Here is an 18987-nt window from a genome sequence, read left to right as displayed (position 1 = left end):
CCAACTTACACAATCCAAGCTCCAGCACCACATGCATGATCTACGCAGACCAACTTACACAATCCAGACTCCAGCACCACAAGCATGATCTATGCAGACCAATTTACACAATCCAGGCTCCAGCACCACATGCATGATCTACGCAGACCAACTTACACAATCCAGACTCCAGCACCACAAGCATGATCTGCGCAGATCCAACTTACACAATCCAGACTCCAGCACCACATGTATGATCTACGCAGATCAACGTACACCATCCAGGCTCCAGCACCACACGCATGATCTACGCAGACCAACTTACACAATCCAGGCTCCAGCACCACATGCATGATCTACGCAGACCAACTTACACAATCCAGACTCCAGCACCACATGCATGATCTACGCAGACCAACTTACACAATCCAGACTCCAGCACCACAAGCATGATCTGCGCAGATCCAACTTACACAATCCAGACTCCAGCACCACATGTATGATCTACGCAGACCAACTTACACAATCCAGGCTCCAGCACCACATGCATGATCTACGCAGACCAACTTACACAATCAAGACTCCAGCACCACAAGCATGATCTGCGCAGATCCAACTTACACAATCCAGACTCCAGCACCACATGTATGATCTACGCAGATCAACGTACACCATCCAGGCTCCAGCACCACATGCATGATCTACGCAGACCAACTTACACAATCCAGGCTCCAGCACCACATGCATGATCTACGCAGACCAACCTACACAATCCAGGCTCCAGCACCACATGCATGATCTACGCAGACCAACTTACACAATCCAGACTCCAGCACCACATGCATGATCTACGCAGACCAATTTACACAATCCAGGCTCCAGCAGCTCATGCATGATCTACGCAGACCAACTTACACAATCCAGGCTCCAGCACCACATGCATGATCTAAGCAGACCAACTTACACAATCCAGGCTCCAGCACAACATGCATGATCTACGCAGACCGACTTACACAATCCGGGCTCCAGCACCACATGCATGATCTACGCAGACCAACTTACACAATCCGGGCTCCAGCACCACATGTATGATCTACGCAGACCAACTTACACAATCTGGGCTCCAGCACCACAAGCATGATCTACGCAGACCAACATACACAATCCAGGCTCAAGCACCACATGCATGATCTACGCAGACCAACTTACACAATCCAGGCTCCAGCACCATATGCATTATCTGCGCAGACCAATTTACACAATCCAGGCTCCAGCACCACATGCATGATCCATGGAGACCAACTTACACAATACGGGCTCCGGCAGGTTAGTGTTCTCTGCATCCCGGGAAACCGGCACATACGCATCCTTTGCTTTGTAAATCTGGAGTAAATTATCAGGGTGGACGATCTGATAGCCTGTAATGAAAGACAGAAGAGATCAGCAGTCTTTTTTTTAATTTTATTTCTATCTAGTCAACTCGAATTCATCTGCACACATTCAACTCAACTGTCAGCACGTAAGCCAAGTGACTTTGAAATCTTTGCAATACATTGAAATTTCATACAGTGGCACTGCATGTTGCAGGAGCTTTGTCCAGATCGGCTCAATTTTTTTTTACTTCACCCGCAAATGTTCACCGGGGACAGGGGGAGACCTGTGCCCGGTCGGAAAAGGAGCCCGGCTTATCTCGACTTCGCCGACTTCACCGGTGAGTGCGGTGACAGCAACAGAGGGAAGTGTGGCTGCTGTTAGACGGTGGCTGCGGAGAGCCTGCCCCAGGGGAAAAGGAGGCAGCTCGGTTAGTACCGAGTGTGGCCTGCGCGCACCTGTAGGGCCCCACTCCCCTGGTGAACCAGTGAAGCAGCGTGAGCACAGAGGGACGTTGGTGCTGCTCTGCACTGTACTTTTTCGCTGACGTCCTCCATCTGCATTCACTCCCGCCATGCCGTACCGCATCCAGCGGCAGCAGTTATAATTAGAGGGCTGCATGCGAAGCTGAAAGACGGTAAGGTGGCAGAGCGGTGGCGGGACTTAAAGACTAGAGGCAGCCGCTGAGCACAGAACCCTTGCAGAAACCACAGTAGCGGCCCAATTCACTCTAGTAAAATTACTGGGGGTCTCTGTGGGTCAGGAGCACCATGGACCATTCTCCACTCTCCCACTTCACTTTTCAGATACACACCTCACAGACCCTACTTGCCATCCACTAGCTGCTGCTGCAACTTAGGGCGATTCGGTGTGCTTAAAGCTTGCGTCGTGCAGGGACCCTCGTGGCCTACCGGACCATTGGTAGGGGCTCATTCTTGAACGGTGCTACAACAGCTATCAAAATCTCCCAGAACAACTGCACAGACCCCCCTCGCCAGGAGCAAGCGGAGGGGCAAGTCCTTTGATCCTCCCTTATACCAGCACCACTTGAAGAGCGAGCAAGGTGGACAAGCACATTAAAATATATAAAACTAAATATAACAAACTCATCAAGCGCACTTGCCAGCAGCAAACATTCGATCAGAAGGCCTAAAAGGATTAGAAGGGAAGCCAAAGGAATGGCCAAGGAAATAGAAAAATGCAAACCAGGAGGACATGAGGTCAGGCAGAATCAGGAGGTCTGCAATTAAACACATTTATTTATTTATTTATTTTAAACATTTCTAAAGCGCAACAAATACCCGTGGGTGTCATCCCAAAAGCACAGCATCTCTGACATATTTCAATATAGCATTACATAACAAACGTTCTCATCAATTGACAATGCCACAAATAAGTGCAAAATCTATTGCACACAAAACAAAACACTATTTGGCGTCTTTCCACTTTATCTCACTTAAACAACTCACATATCTAAAATGTAACCATCTGGAGTAGATACAATCGCTGAAAATCACAAGAGGCTCTAGAGAACTTCCATCAAGATACGCACAATCCTTGTGTACGTTTGCCTATCTCCGTTCTGCACCTCCTGAATCGAGGGACCACCTTTTGCTCCTCTTTCCCCTTTCCGATCCTTCCCATGACATTCTTCGGGAGTGAGTTGGTGTCCAATGCACCTTTACCACAGCAACTAGCTATGTCTGTGCAATGACATTATCCCCTTAAGATACTCTTGGTTGGGGCTTCAACCACAGTCTCTCCCAGAAAATAAATCTTTTTAGGGCAACAATTTTGTAAAGAAGATTAATGTTGAATGTGAAACGTTGAATGATGGAGCTTCTTCACCCATGTACCACACATATGCCAACATTAAGATAAATATAAGAAATTACTTTGTGCCACTTCATATACAATCATGTTAAACAGGTTGTGTTTTACAACCTCTTATCTTAATCCTGTTTCACAGGAATGCATCATGCGACTGCAGAATGTAGTACTTGTTGTGCAAAGCTCACAGCTCTTCATTAAACTGGATTTTCCTCTTTAAAACACACATGTCACATACAGTGGCGGTTCCTTTGTGGGGGCGTTTGGGCGTTGCCCCACTGATTATTTTGCCCCATGGGTCCAGCCCAGCACTTAGTAAATTTCAGCCCACGGCACGCACAGCAGCAGTCACCTCAGCTGTCTCACAGCCGCAGGCATGCCATTACTGTGACGTCACTGAGGCCGGGGGATCCGGGGGAGCAACTCGGCATACCGGCAATGGCATTCCCGGAGTCAGACCAGTGAGTGCAGCATAAATGAGAATGTCGGGTTGGCAGGGTGCCTTACCCTGGCTAACCTGACCTATGCAGTCTCTGCAATCTTGCCACTCTCACTATAGTAAATTGCATAGGGGGGCGGGGGGGATGGGTCGAAGCCGCAGCCCTACGGCCTCCCAGGGAGCGGCATGGTCTCCTGCCCCAGGCCAATCCAAGCGCTGCTTTAGGCTTAGCAGTGCCTGAGTTGGCTGCTTAGTTACAAGGCAGAGTCTGGCCATGTCCAGGAGCATGCAGGGGTATATTGACCAATCACTGCATGGCTTTATTGTAAGGCCGTGCAGTGATTGGTCATGGTCCTCACCTCAGCCCCGCTCTCTCGGCTCTGGGAAGTCAGAGTGCTCCCCCTCCTCTGTGCGTGGTACGTCACATGGCGCGCCACCCATGATCCACCTCGTTGCACACACAGTCAGAGTCAGTGTGTGAGCGTCTGGTGACGGACTCAAAGCGCGAGTCATGAGTGTGAGAGAGTCAGCCTGCCCAGTACTGAGCCTGCCTGGACTAGCACTGGCACACGGACCCCACCGTGAGACTAAGTACCTCGTTGCGACGTTGCCCAATGGCTGCCTGGGAGGCCTACTAACTGTGAGTGAGAGTGAGTACGAGACCGACAAGAGTCAGTCTTAGTCTACACGAGCCTGCGCAGCACTGCATGTTTAAATTATGCATAATATGCATCATGTTGTTGTGGCCCGTGGAAAATTACGGCGGCGCGGGCCATGATGACTGTGTCACCACCAGGACCTACCAGTAACATCATGATGACGCAGTTCTGCCCTGCCATTATTACGGCGGGCCATGATCATCATGGTGAGTCACTGTCTAATATGTGCTGTGTGACGCTGCGCAGTGCAGCACATATTAGACAGTCCTCGTCATGGCCCCCCATAATAATGTAATAATGCCAGGGCAGAACTGCGTCATGTTACTCTAGTACTGGTAGGCCCCAGTACTGAAAGGCCCTGGCATGGCCTCCAGGCCTGCAGTGCTGCAGGCTGTGCGCAGTTATATTATAATTAAGGTTCCCGGTTTTCCGGTTAAACGGATTTTTACATATAAATACAGACGGAAAAATATTTTCCTTCCGACTGTATTTATAAAATGAAAGCGGAAAAATACGACCAAATCAGATTCCGAGAATTGTTCGGCAATCCGTGTTCCAGCCCTGGCATGCCCCTCTTCCTAACTGCGGGGTATGCAGTCTCTGTGTTTCAGCCCTGGCATGCCCCTCTTCCTAACTGCGGGGTATGCCCCTCTTCCTAACTGCGGGGTATGCCCCTCTTCCTAACTGCGGGGTATGCCCCTCTTCCTAACTGCGGGGTATGCCCCTCTTCCTAACTGCGGGGTATGCAGTCTCCGTGTTCCAGCCCTGGCATGCCCCTCTTCCTAACTGCGGGGTATGCAGTCTCTGTGTTTCAGCCCTGGCATGCCCCTCTTCCTAACTGCGGGGTATGCCCCTCTTCCTAACTGCGGGGTATGCCCCTCTTCCTAACTGCGGGGTATGCCCCTCTTCCTAACTGCGGGGTATGCCCCTCTTCCTAACTGCGGGGTATGCAGTCTCCGTGTTCCAGCCCTGGCATGCCCCTCTTCCTAACTGCGGGGTATGCAGTCTCTGTGTTCCAGCCCTGGCATGCCCCTCTTCCTAACTGCGGGGTATGCAGTCTCTGTGTTCCAGCCCTGGCATGCCCCTCTTCCTAACTGCGGGGTATGCAGTCTCCGTGTTCCAGCCCTGACATGCCCCTCTTCCTAACTGCGGGGCATGCCTGCCCACATACAGACACAATGACAAAAAAAAACCCTAAACATGGATAAATACAGACGGAACTGTTAAAAAAAGAAATACCATAAAACCGGGAGCTCTAATTATAATTCATCAGTCGACGGGGGTGGGGGGGGACTGTCCGACTGAGGAGGGAGCCTGAGAAAAGTCAAACGGAAAGTCGGCAGCAGTCTCTGTGTTTGTTTAAGATCTCACCAATTGGAGTGTGTCTGTTGTTGGAGTGTGAGGGGCAGGCTGAGGCCAGGGGTGAAACTAAAGCAAGCAACGCAGGCTGCAGGGCAGGCGGTGCCAGGACGGACATTTGTTGAGGAGGAGTGATGCGTTCCTTCACACTCTATAAACACTAACACTCTGAAATGCAGAGTACTCATTTTTTCATTTCGAATTCTTGAAAATTCATAAAAGCACATATATAATATTAAGATTCATAAAAATCCATGACAATAATAATAATATTCATAATCAGACACTGGTAAGTCGAATTTAAGCATTTTCCATCATCTTTCAAGCGCAAACTGCAGTTTTTAAGAAAGTGCAGGTACGACAAATTATCTCCTCATTATCCAGTGAAAGCAGCAACTGGTAGGATTCATCCAGGGTGATTGGTCTATGTTTTTAAAAAAAGGGGATCAAAAGCCATTTAGCATATTTCAAATAATAATTACATAAAAAGAAAAAATGTAAGTCATTTTGGTCGCTTAGCCCATTACAGGGACAGCTTATTTTGTTCGAGCTTAGGTGGTGCCCCAAGGGAAAGTTTAACAGATATCTAATGGATCCAGCCCTTAATCGGAATAAAAGACTTCTTTCCCAATGTGTCATCGGTAAAATTAAGTACAATGCTAAGGGATGTCTATTTAGTCCCATATCCATGTACTTTACACCTGTAGGTTTTCCTGATTCTGTCCTAATTCTACCCGTTGTATAAAGTGCAAAAAGTGCTTCCTTCAATTCAGTTTTGTTCACAGTGTTAACATTGCTGGGATTGATGAAGATGTTATCTTTCCCTATCTTACACAAGCTTTTGTGGACAGATGACAACCATGGGATCTCCATCCCCCTTTCACAACTCAAACAGTCAGATATAATTTCTTGGGTCAAAGTGGCCGAGTTGTTCCTCCATACCGAGTGCCAAAATAGCACTGGTCGGGCTTTAATAAAATCCGAAACAAAGGGTAAGTTTAATTCGCTGTGCACGATATAGTTAGGTGTAGAAATAGGTGTGCCTAACAGCTTCCTGCAGAACCGGTTTTCTTCCCACTGTATGTGACAGTTATCTCCAGTACCCCATACTTCTGCCCCGTAGGTAGCTACGGGTACGCATTGTAATTTAAAACTGTTGACAATTGCTTTAGTGGCGCCTGATTGTTTAGGTCTGGGGATGCTTAACAATGAGTTAATAGCCTTTGAGAATTTGCTCGTGGCCTGGGCCAAATGCCTAGACCACGAGCCATTCGCAGCAAAGGCCACTCCCAGGTATAGGAAAATATGAGTGGCAATGAGTCTTTCATCCCCCACCTGTATAGAGCTCAATTGTCTTTTCCCTGGGCCACATGACATTACAAAAGATTTTTTTAAATTAACCCTCAGATCTAAATCATCCATAAATTCCGTAAAACATTTTACTAAAATACGCAGCGAGTTAGGTATGCGGCCAATTAGGACCGCATCGTTTGCGTAAAGGAGGGCGGGTAACAGTTTACCATTTATTTTCGGGACATCCGGGGTGGAGTTTTCAAGATGTTTACTGAGACCATTAATATAAATAATAAAAAGCAGAGGTGCTAAAACGCACCCCTGCCTAACTCACCTTTCTATTTTAATTGGCCCAGATAATTCCCCTCCCATCCCTATTCTCACTCTTGATTTTAGATCGGTGTGTAAAAAGTCTAAAACATAAACCAAGGTGTCATCTAATCCATAATCCAATAAAATAGACCAAAGCTTGGACCTGTTAACAAAATCAAAAGCAGATGACAGGTCCATAAATGCTGAATAAATAGGAGCAGAGCGAGCAATGTTATACTTGTCAATAATTAATTTAAGATTTAAACATTGTTCGACTGTGCCAACCCTGCTTCTGAATCCCATTTGACATGGTGATAAAATGCCGCTTTCCTCTGTCCATTCCATTATCCTATTATAAATAATGCGGCCCAAAATCTTTAAAGTGTTGACTAGAAGCGAGATCGGTCTGTAGTTTACAGGGTCAGACCTATCTCCCTTCTTGTATATAGGAACAATTATACTAGTTCCCCAAGTTTCAGGCATCGTTGCTTGGGGCAAGCTATTAAAAACGTTCACAAGCATTGGGGCCCAGAGGTCAGGTTTCCATTTAATGAGATCTATGGGCAACCCGTCAGGTCCGGGTGCCTTATTGCCGAGACTCTGGGAATTGCCTCTTTCACTTCCCCCAAGGTTATCTGTATGTTACTAAACTGGTCTGGAGCTTCAAAAATTGGGCTATTTAATGGTAGGGCGTAGGTTTTTGCAAAATGTAGTTCCCAAACGCTACTGGCGATGGTGAAACTTATTGGTGTTAGTTGTTGGCCCATGATCCGGAGTTCTTTTACCGCGGGTCAGAATAGGTTGCTGCATTTCTCACCAGCACTCTGAAATGCAGAGTGACTCACTCTGCACTTCAAAGAGTGTAGACGGTAGTAGTGTTTAGAGTGAGAACGTCAACGTAGACTGGTGCAGTCATTCACAGTGTAACAGCAGCCTTGTTAAGGAGCAATTTTTTGCTGGTAATGAAGCGCGAGACCCGGGGTGCACTTTGGTGCACATTTGTCCAATGGATATGACTGAAGTAGGGTGTCCTAGGGTTCCGGATTTACACAGGGCACATTTCCGTAGAAAAGGAATCTTGAAGTGGCTCCTACCTTTGCCTCGGCCATGCAGGTTTACGGCTAAACGGAGGCGCGACTACAATGACGTGGAAATCGGATTGCCGACCATTATTTATCCTTGATGCGTCATGCAAGGAAAGTGTTTAACTGGTTCTAAATCTAACTAATGCTAATTTACATGTTTGTTTCAAGCACACTCCAGTCTCCAGAATTATAAAAAAAACACAATGCCCCTCATTGCAACTTTTCATACTCTAATACATTTTGAAATAATTGGAACGTTCATTACATGATGATGATGCATGTATTCAAAAATGTAAAATGTGGCTGCCGCAGCGCCGCCTGCCTTAGGCAGCAACCCATCGCCAGGATTCGGAATGCGCTCACTGCCTTGTGCCAGCCAACCCTCAATGGTCTCTCTCACACACACAGGCACACACACACACACACACTGTCTTTTTCTCTCTTCTAACAGTCTAACTCCTGTCTTTTAACTGCATAAATTCAACAGGCAGTAAGATTCTAAAATGGCTCTGGCTGGCCATTCGATCAGATAACAGTCATGCAAGCTATGCGAAAGCAGGGCTTTCATCTCAGTGCTGTAAAAGCGAACTGCTGTCTCTAAATTGCACACTGAAACAGCATAAAGGGGCATATGTAGGTAGCCGTTTGCGATTCGCAAACGCCGAAATTTGGTGAATTTCGGCGTTTGCGAAACGCAAACGGGGTATTGATATGTAGGTGCATATTAGCAAAATAAGGAATCTCAAAAGTTGCGATTCCTTATTTTGCTCAAGCATTTAAGGAATCGCAATTTTGCGATTCCTTAAATGATATGTAGGAGTCAATTAAAAAATGCGATTCAGGCTTAAGGAATCGCAAAATACCACCTACTCCAAGTAGATGGTATTTTGCGATTTTCTTTAAAAATGCATTTTTTTTTAAAAATTCAAATTGCCATGTGGCGCACATACATGCCCTTAGGGTATGTCTGTGCACCACATGTACTTTCAGGCACATTCCAGGGGTGCAACAGGTGTCCTTTGGACACCCTGGCACCCTTGGAATTGCGATTCTCAAATTGCAATTTTCTCATAGAAAATCGCAATTTGAGAATGTATACCCCTAGGAATGAATGGGACACTCATTCCTTAATTGTGATTCACAATTTGCTAATCGCAATTAAGGAATATTAGGTAATCGCAAAAAAATTGTGAATTATTACCTACATTCCATTTTGCGATTCTCAAATAGCGATTCCTTAAAAATCGCTATTTCAGAATCGCAAAATGGAGATTACCTACATATGCCCCTTAGTTGTTTGCAGTTTAAATTTAAAAAATCTGTGTGGTTCTCAGCTTTGTATCTTGAAGTCTGTTATGAAGCTCTGTGGTGATACTGAATAAGCAGCTACCATGTTGTTATATGACATCCTTTTATTAATGTAATAATTGCACTTTCACAATTGTTTTATTAGCCTTCTTGCTTCTCAAATTTGCTTGAAAATGCACCATTTGCCCACTCATTTTCACAAATTTTCGGTGCTCTCCCACGGAATGTTTCGCCACACCACTTTCAAATCTCACCAGCCACCACTGGTCACATATGTAAACCTTGCTCCACCAACCATAGTCTTCCGTTCGCTGGAGTTCACGTAGACACAGACTACCAGAAAAAGGGAGGCTGAAGAGCTGTCTTTCCACTCACTCAATGTGGGAGAGGACAGGTGCCGTGTGGGTTGGCGAGGGGATATGAACACAGAGGGTGGTATGAGATATTGGCTGCATGCTAAATATTTCTTTCTGTATGCGAGGAGAGGGTGAGGGTTAGGTATTGGCACGAGTGGATTGTGAGGGTGACGAGGCACCAAGAATCTTTTTTTCGGGCTGAGTGAGAAAGAGGAGGGATTGCCTGCGGGCGGTGTCGTACAGGGCAGGTCAACAGGTAGAGGAGCTAGCAGATGTAATGTTGCACATGGCTTTCAGTGATTAGTCTCTTTCTGCTGCCAATCTGTACATGGAGAAAGAAATTTGGGATGGACATAAGATAAAACTGGAGATTGATAGGTGTCAATATGTGGGGTTTTCTACAAAGTAAGCAACAGTTTCTATTTTGTAAAAAGCAGGGGTTAGTTGAACACATTCGAAAATCAGAACAAAGGCCTGGATGTGAAGGAGACTTTTGATTTTTTTCTAGTAGTTTTCCCACCATTTGGTAAGTTTCCTGATCCCTGGTAAGTAAATGATTCCAGTCTCTACAGTTTGGCTTCACTCTGTGGGGCATTATAAGACAATTTTTGTTTTATGGTCTCTTCCGGGAAAGTCACACAGCGAGCCTTGATCAATATGACAGAATTAGCAAAATGACATCAAAACGTGTTTTAAGAAACAGGACACTTGAAACAATGACTGTAAAACCATTTGCAGTAGAACGCAATCAGCAAATAGTTACCCATCAAGAACAAGGCCTGGTGAATTTCCTTCATCACATTCTGGTAAAAGTCCTTCTGCCACTGATCTAAAGTCTTCCATTCCTCTTCGGAGAAACAGGCAGAGACATCCCGGAATTTTACCTGCTCCTAAAACGATATGTTTATATCAAAGGTTAGCAACTTCATTGAAGTAAATACGGCAGGAAGGTAAAACTGTGTGGGTGAGGAAAATGCCTTCCTTTCACTTCTCCCATCACCGGGCCAGAATAGCTGCAGAGCCACCGGCAGGCCTGTTTCTTAGTAAGACTAATGAGTGTACTAAATAAAAAGACTTCAAACAAAACAAGTATCCATTCGAGAGCCAACCTGGCTCCATGGAAACGACAGAGGTCGGGGACCACTGGTACACCGATTAACAGCACACCCATTATTGTGGGAGGGAAGGGAAAGAGACCCTTTTCTTTATAGAACCCTCACCCACTCTAGTAGTGGCATGCTTCATCGGACTCACCCCAACTCCTAAAAGTCAGGGTGGGCTCGACCATATTCCAGTGAGCACTTATGGAGATAGGGTGTATGGGGGCGTAACTTTAAAATATAAAATTCCTCCCCCACTCTATAAGTTTCCTTTATTAGAAGAGTGGGAGGGGGGGGGAAGGTTAAAAAATTATGTATGTAGGGATATGAGGATGTGGTGGTCCTATGACCTTAAAGCACCAACATGTTTCAGCCCTGTTCTAGCAGCCTGAAAAAGGTCCTGGGCTTCCGTTAGGGTAGGTAGAAAAGAAGTCACTCCCCCAAAGACATGACAAACGTGTGCTGTGGGGGTCTTTGCATGGGGTCGGGGGGGGGGGTCTTTGCATGGGGTCGGGGGGGGGTCTTTGCATGGGGTCTGGGGGGGTCTTTGCATGGGGTCGTGGGGGGGTCTTTGCATGGGGTCTGGGGGGGTCTTTGCATGGGGTCTGGGGGGGTCTTTGCATGGGGTCTGTGGGGGGGGTCTTTGCATGGGGTCTGTGGGGGGGGCCTTTGCATGGGGTCTGTGGGGGGGCCTTTACATGGGGTCTGTGGGGGGGCCTTTGCATGGGGTCTGGGGGGGGTCTTTGCATGGGGTCTGGGGGGGTTCTTTGCATGGGGTCTGGGGGGGGTCTTTGCATGGGGTCTAGGGGGGGTCTTTGCATGGGGTCTGGGGGGGTCTTTGCATGGGGTCTGGGGGGGGTCTTTGCATGGGGTCTGGGGGTCTTTGCATGGGGTCTATGGGGGTCTTTGCATGGGGTCTGGGGGGGTCTTTGCATGGGGTCTGGGGGGGGTCTTTGCATGGGGTCTGGGGGGGGGTCTTTGCATGGGGTCTGGGGGGGTCTTTGCATGGGGTCTATGGGGGTCTTTGCATGGGGTCTGGGGGGTCTTTGCATGGGGTCTGGGGGGTCTTTGCATGGGGTCTGGGGGGGGTCTTTGCATGGGGTCTGGGGGGGGTCTTTGCATGGGGTCTGGGGGGGTCTTTGGATGGGGTCTGGGGGGGTCTTTGCATGGGGGTCTCTGGGGGGTCTTTGCATGGGGGTCTCTGGGGGGTCTTTGCATGGGGTCTGGGGGGGTCTTTGCATGGGGTCTGGGGGGGGTCTTTGCATGGGGTCTGTGGGGGTCTTTGCATGGGGTCTGTGGGGGTCTTTGCATGGGGTATCTGGGGGGTCTTTGCATGGGGTCTCTGGGGGGGTCTTTGCATGGGGTATCTGGGGGGTCTTTGCATGGGGTATCTGGGGGGTCTTTGCATGGGGTATCTGGGGTCTTTGCATGGGGTCTGGGGGGGTCTTCGCATGGGGTCTGTGGGGGGTCTTCGCATGGGGTCTGGGGGGGGTCTTTGCATGGGGCCTGGGGGGTCTTTGCATGGGGTCTGGGGGGGTCTTTGCATGGGGTCTGGGGGGGGTCTTTGCATGGGGTCTGTGGGGGTCTTTGCATGGGGTCTGTGGGGGTCTTTGCATGGGGTCTGTGGGGGTCTTTGCATGGGGTCTCTGGGGGGTCTTTGCATGGGGTCTCTGGGGGGTCTTTGCATGGGGTCTGGGGGGGGTCTTTGCATGGGGCCTGGGGGGTCTTTGCATGGGGTCTGGGGGGGTCTTTGCATGGGGTCTGGGGGGGGTCTTTGCATGGGGTCTGTGGGGGTCTTTGCATGGGGTCTGTGGGGGTCTTTGCATGGGGTCTGTGGGGGTCTTTGCATGGGGTCTCTGGGGGGTCTTTGCATGGGGTCTCTGGGGGGTCTTTGCATGGGGTCTGGGGGGTCTTTGCATGGGGTATCTGGGGTCTTTGCATGGGGTCTGGGGGGGTCTTCGCATGGGGTCTGTGGGGGGTCTTCGCATGGGGTCTGGGGGGGGGGGTCTTTGCATGGGGCCTGGGGGGTCTTTGCATGGGGTCTGGGGGGGTCTTTGCATGGGGCCTGGGGGGGTCTTTGCATGGGGCCTGGGGGGGTCTTTGCATGGGGCCTGGGGGGGTCTTTGCATGGGGTCTCGGGGGGGTCTTTGCATGGGGTCTGGGGGGGTCTCTGGGGGGGTCTTTGCATGGGGTCTGGGGGGGTCTTTGCATGGGGTCTGGGGAGGTCTTTGCATGGGGTCTGGGGAGGTCTTTGCATGGGGTCTGGGGAGGTCTTTGCATGGGGTCTCTGGGGGGGTCTTTGTGTTGGGTCTGGGGGGTCTTTGCATGGGGGTCTGTGGGGGGTGTTTGCATGGAGGTCTGGGGGGGGTCTTTGCATGGGGTCTCTGGGGGGTCTTTGCATGAGGGTCTGGGGGGGTCTTTGCATGGGGTCTCTGGGGGGTCTTTGCATGAGGGTCTGGGGGGGTCTTTGCATGGGGTCTCTGGGGGGTCTTTGCATGGGGTCTCTGGGCGGTCTTTGCATGGGGTCTCTGGGGGGTCTTTGCATGGGGTCTCTGGGGGGTCTTTGCATGGGGTCTCTGGGGGGTCTTTGCATGGGGTCTGGGGGGGTCTTTGCATGGGGTCTGGGGGGGTCTTTGCATGGGGTCTGGGGGGTCTTTGCATGGGGTCTGGGGGGTCTTTGCATGGGGTCTGTGGGGGGGTCTTTGCATGGGGTCTGTGGGGGGGTCTTTGCATGGGGTCTGTGGGGGGGTCTTTGCATGGGGTCTGTGGGGGGGTCTTTGCATGGGGTCTGGCGGAGTCTTTGCATGGGGTCTGGGGGGGGTCTTTGCATGGGGTCTGGGGGGTCTTTGCATGGGGTCTGGGGGGTCTTTGCATGGGGTCTGGGGGGTCTTTGCATGGGGTCTGTGGGGGGTCTTTGCATGGGGTCTGGCGGAGTCTTTGCATGGGGTCTGTGGGGGGTCTTTGCATGGGGTCTGGGGGGTCTTTGCATGGGGTCTGGGGGGTCTTTGCATGGGGTCTGGGGGGTCTTTGCATGGGGTCTGGGGGGTCTTTGCATGGGGTCTGGGGGGTCTTTGCATGGGGGTCTGGGGGGGTCTTTGCATGGGGGTCTGGGGGGTCTTTGCATGGGGGTCTGGGGGGGTCTTTGCATGGGGGTCTGGGGGGTCTTTGCATGAGGGTCTGGGGGGTCTTTGCATGGGGTCTCTGGGGGGTCTTTGCATGGGGTCTCTGGGGGGTCTTTGCATGGGGTCTGGGGGTCTTTGCATGGGGTCTGGGGGGTCTTTGCATGGGGTCTGGGGGGTCTTTGCATGGGGTCTGGGGGGTCTTTGCATGGGGTCTGGGGGGTCTTTGCATGGGGTCTGGGGGGTCTTTGCATGGGGTCTCTGGGGGTCTTTGCATGGGGTCTCTGGGGGTCTTTGCATGGGGTCTGTGTGGGTCTTTGCATGGGGTCTGTGTGGGTCTTTGCATGGGGTCTGTGGGGGGTCTTTGCATGGGGTCTGGGAGGTCTTTGCATGGGGTCTGGGAGGTCTTTGCATGGGGTCTGGGAGGTCTTTGCATGGGGTCTCTGGGGGTCTTTGCATGGGGTCTCTGGGGGTCTTTGCATGGGGTCTCTGGGGGTCTTTGCATGGGGTCTGTGGGGGGGTCTTTGCATGGGGTCTGTGGGGGGTCTTTGCATGGGGTCTGGGGAGGTCTTTGCATGGGGTCTGGGGGGGTCTTTGCATGGGGTCTGTGGGGGTCTTTGCATGGGGTCTGTGGGGGTCTTTGCATGGGGTATCTGGGGGGTCTTTGCATGGGGTCTCTGGGGGGGTCTTTGCATGGGGTATCTGGGGGGTCTTTGCATGGGGTATCTGGGGGGTCTTTGCATGGGGTATCTGGGGTCTTTGCATGGGGTCTGGGGGGGTCTTCGCATGGGGTCTGTGGGGGGTCTTCGCATGGGGTCTGGGGGGGGGTCTTTGCATGGGGCCTGGGGGGTCTTTGCATGGGGTATCTGGGGGGTCTTTGCATGGGGTATCTGGGGGGTCTTTGCATGGGGTATCTGGGGGGTCTTTGCATGGGGTATCTGGGGTCTTTGCATGGGGTCTGGGGGGGTCTTCGCATGGGGTCTGTGGGGGGTCTTCGCATGGGGTCTGGGGGGGGGTCTTTGCATGGGGCCTGGGGGGTCTTTGCATGGGGTCTGGGGGGGTCTTTGCATGGGGTCTGGGGGGGGTCTTTGCATGGGGTCTGTGGGGGTCTTTGCATGGGGTCTGTGGGGGTCTTTGCATGGGGTCTGTGGGGGTCTTTGCATGGGGTCTCTGGGGGGTCTTTGCATGGGGTCTCTGGGGGGTCTTTGCATGGGGTCTGGGGGGTCTTTGCATGGGGTCTGGGGGGGGGGTCTTTGCATGGGGCCTGGGGGGTCTTTGCATGGGGTCTGGGGGGGTCTTTGCATGGGGTCTGGGGGGGGTCTTTGCATGGGGTCTGTGGGGGTCTTTGCATGGGGTCTGTGGGGGTCTTTGCATGGGGTCTGTGGGGGTCTTTGCATGGGGTCTCTGGGGGGTCTTTGCATGGGGTCTCTGGGGGGTCTTTGCATGGGGTCTGGGGGGTCTTTGCATGGGGTATCTGGGGTCTTTGCATGGGGTCTGGGGGGGTCTTTGCATGGGGGTCTGGGGGGTCTTTGCATGGGGGTCTGGGGGGGTCTTTGCATGGGGGTCTGGGGGGGTCTTTGCATGAGGGTCTGGGGGGTCTTTGCATGGGGTCTCTGGGGGGTCTTTGCATGGGGTCTCTGGGGGGTCTTTGCATGGGGTCTGGGGGTCTTTGCATGGGGTCTGGGGGGTCTTTGCATGGGGTCTGGGGGGTCTTTGCATGGGGTCTGGGGGGTCTTTGCATGGGGTCTGGGGGGTCTTTGCATGGGGTCTGGGGGGTCTTTGCATGGGGTCTGTGGGGGGGTCTTTGCATGGGGTCTGTGGGGGGGTCTTTGCATGGGGTCTGTGGGGGGGTCTTTGCATGGGGTCTGTGGGGGGGTCTTTGCATGGGGTCTGTGGGGGGTCTTTGCATGGGGTCTGGCGGAGTCTTTGCATGGGGTCTGGCGGAGTCTTTGCATGGGGTCTGGGGGGTCTTTGCATGGGGTCTGGGGGGTCTTTGCATGGGGTCTGTGGGGGGTCTTTGCATGGGGTCTGGCGGAGTCTTTGCATGGGGTCTGTGGGGGGTCTTTGCATGGGGTCTGGGGGGTCTTTGCATGGGGTCTGGGGGTCTTTGCATGGGGTCTGGGGGGTCTTTGCATGGGGTCTGGGGGGTCTTTGCATGGGGGTCTGGGGGGGTCTTTGCATGGGGGTCTGGGGGGGTCTTTGCATGGGGGTCTGGGGGGGTCTTTGCATGAGGGTCTGGGGGGTCTTTGCATGGGGTCTCTGGGGGGTCTTTGCATGGGGTCTCTGGGGGGTCTTTGCATGGGGTCTGGGGGTCTTTGCATGGGGTCTGGGGGGTCTTTGCATGGGGTCTGGGGGGTCTTTGCATGGGGTCTGTGGGGGGGTCTTTGCATGGGGGTCTGGGGGGGTCTTTGCATGAGGGTCTGGGGGGGTCTTTGCATGAGGGTCTGGGGGGGTCTTTGCATGAGGGTCTGGGGGGTCTTTGCATGGGGTCTCTGGGGGGTCTTTGCATGGGGTCTCTGGGGGGTCTTTGCATGGGGTCTCTGGGGGGTCTTTGCATGGGGTCTGGGGGTCTTTGCATGGGGTCTGGGGGGTCTTTGCATGGGGTCTGTGGGGGGGTCTTTGCATGGGGTCTGTGGGGGGGTCTTTGCATGGGGTCTGTGGGGGGGTCTTTGCATGGGGTCTGTGGGGGGGTCTTTGCATGGGGTCTGTGGGGGGGTCTTTGCATGGGGTCTGTGGGGGGGTCTTTGCATGGGGTCTGGGGGGTCTTTGCATGGGGTCTGGGGGGTCTTTGCATGGGGTCTGGGGGGTCTTTGCATGGGGTCTGGGGGGTCTTTGCATGGGGTCTGGGGGGTCTTTGCATGGGGTCTGGGGGGTCTTTGCATGGGGTCTGGGGGGTCTTTGCATGGGGTCTGGGGGGTCTTTGCATGGGGTCTGGGGGGTCTTTGCATGGGGTCTGGGGGGTCTTTGCATGGGGTCTTTGCATGGGGTCTGGGGGGGTCTTTGCATGGGGTCTGGGGGGTCTTTGCATGGGGGTCTGGGGGGGTCTTTGCATGGGGGTCTGGGGGGGTCTTTGCATGGGGGTCTGGGGGGGTCTTTGCATGGGGGTCTGGGGGGGTCTTTGCATGGGGTCTGGGGGGGTCTTTGCATGGGGTCTGGGGGGTCTTTGCATGGGGTCTCTGGGGGGTCTTTGCATGGGGTCTCTGGGGGGTCTTTGCATGGGGTCTCTGGGGGGTCTTTGCATGGGGTCTCTGGGGGGTCTTTGCATGGGGTCTGGGGGTCTTTGCATGGGGTCTGGGGGTCTTTGCATGGGGTCTGGGGGGTCTTTGCATGGGGTCTGGGGGGTCTTTGCATGGGGTCTGGGGGGTCTTTGCATCGGGTCTGGGGGGTCTTTGCATCGGGTCTGGGGGGTCTTTGCATGGGGTCTTGGGGGGGTCTTTGCATGGGGTCTCTGGGGGTCTTTGCATGGGGTCTCTGGGGGGTCTTTGCATGGGGTCTCTGGGGGGTCTTTGCATGGGGTCTCTGGGGGGTCTTTGCATGGGGTCTCTGGGGGGGTCTTTGCATGGGGTCTAGGGGTCTTTGCATGGGGTCTGGGGGGTCTTTGCATGGGGTCTGGGGGGTCTTTGCATGGGGTCTGGGGGGTCTTTGCATGGGGTCTGGGGGGTCTTTGCATAGGGTCTGGGGGGTCTTTGCATGGGGTCTGGGGGTCTTTGCATGGGGTCTGGGGGGGTCTTTGCATGGGGTCTGGGGGGGTCTTTGCATGGGGTCTGGGGGGGTCTTTGCATGGGGTCTGTGGGGGGGTCTTTGCATGGGGTCTGTGGGGGGGTCTTTGCATGGGGTCGGGGGGGTCTTTGCATGGGGTCGGGGGGGTCTTTGCATGGGGTCGGGGGGGTCTTTGCATGGGGTCGGGGGGGTCTTTGCATGGGGTCGGGGGGGTCTTTGCATGGGGTCGGGGGGTCTTTGCATGGAGTCTGGGGGGTCTTTGCATGGGGTCTGGGGGGGGGTCTTTGCATGGGGTCTGTGGGGGGTCTTTGCATGGGGTCTGGGGGGTCTTTGCATGGGGTCTGGGGGGGTCTTTGCATGGGGTCTGGGGGGGTCTTTGCATGGGGTCTGGGGGGGTCTTTGCATGGGGTCTGGGGGGGTCTTTGCATGGGGTCTGGGGGGGTCTTTGCATGGGGTCTGGGGGGGTCTTTGCATGGGGTCTGGGGGTCTTTGCATGGGGTCTGGGGGTCTTTGCATGGGGTCTGGGGGAGTCTTTGCATGGGGTCTGGGGGAGTCTTTGCATGGGGTCTGGGGGAGTCTTTGCATGGGGTCTGGGGGAGTCTTTGCATGGGGTCTGTGGGGGGTCTTTGCATGGGGTCTGTGGGGGGTCTTTGCATGGGGTGTGGGGGGTCTTTGCATGGGGTGTGGGGGGTCTTTGCATGGGGTCTTGGGGGTCTTTGCATGGGGTCTTGGGGGGTCTTTGCATGGGGTCTGGGGGGTCTTTGCATGGGGTCTGGGGGGTCTTTGCATGGGGTCGGGGGTCTTTGCATGGGGTCTGTGGGGGGGTCTTTGCATGGGGTCTGTGGGGGGGTCTTTGCATGGGGTCTGTGGGGGGGTCTTTGCATGGGGTCTGTGGGGGGGTCTTTGCATGGGGTCTGTGGGGGGGTCTTTGCATGGGGTCTGTGGGGGGGTCTTTGCATGGGGTCTGTGGGGGGGTCTTTGCATGGGGTCTGGGGGGAGTCTTTGCATGGGGTCTGGGGGGGTCTTTGCATGGGGTCTGGGGGGAGTCTTTGCATGG

The 18987-nt window shown here is 53.0% G+C and overlaps 1 protein-coding gene across 3 annotated transcripts in view; it reads right to left on the bottom strand.

Annotated features, from left to right (window-relative positions):
- LOC144770960 (uncharacterized) overlaps window positions 1-18987 on the bottom strand; it is an 86062-nt gene that overhangs the window by 41365 nt on the left and 25710 nt on the right. For all 3 annotated transcript variants that reach the window (XM_078655814.1, XM_078655813.1, XM_078655815.1), the window contains exons 2-3: window positions 10755-10881; window positions 1287-1397 (exon numbers count right to left, since the gene is read on the bottom strand). In XM_078655814.1, the coding sequence (XP_078511940.1) occupies window positions 1287-1397; window positions 10755-10881 (238 nt within the window). The remainder of the gene's footprint in view (window positions 1-1286; window positions 1398-10754; window positions 10882-18987) is intronic.

Source organism: Lissotriton helveticus, chromosome 7 (genome assembly GCF_964261635.1).
Source record: "Lissotriton helveticus chromosome 7, aLisHel1.1, whole genome shotgun sequence".
Taxonomy (NCBI): Eukaryota; Metazoa; Chordata; class Amphibia; order Caudata; family Salamandridae; genus Lissotriton; species Lissotriton helveticus.
This window is presented reverse-complemented; position numbering and strand designations above follow the sequence as displayed.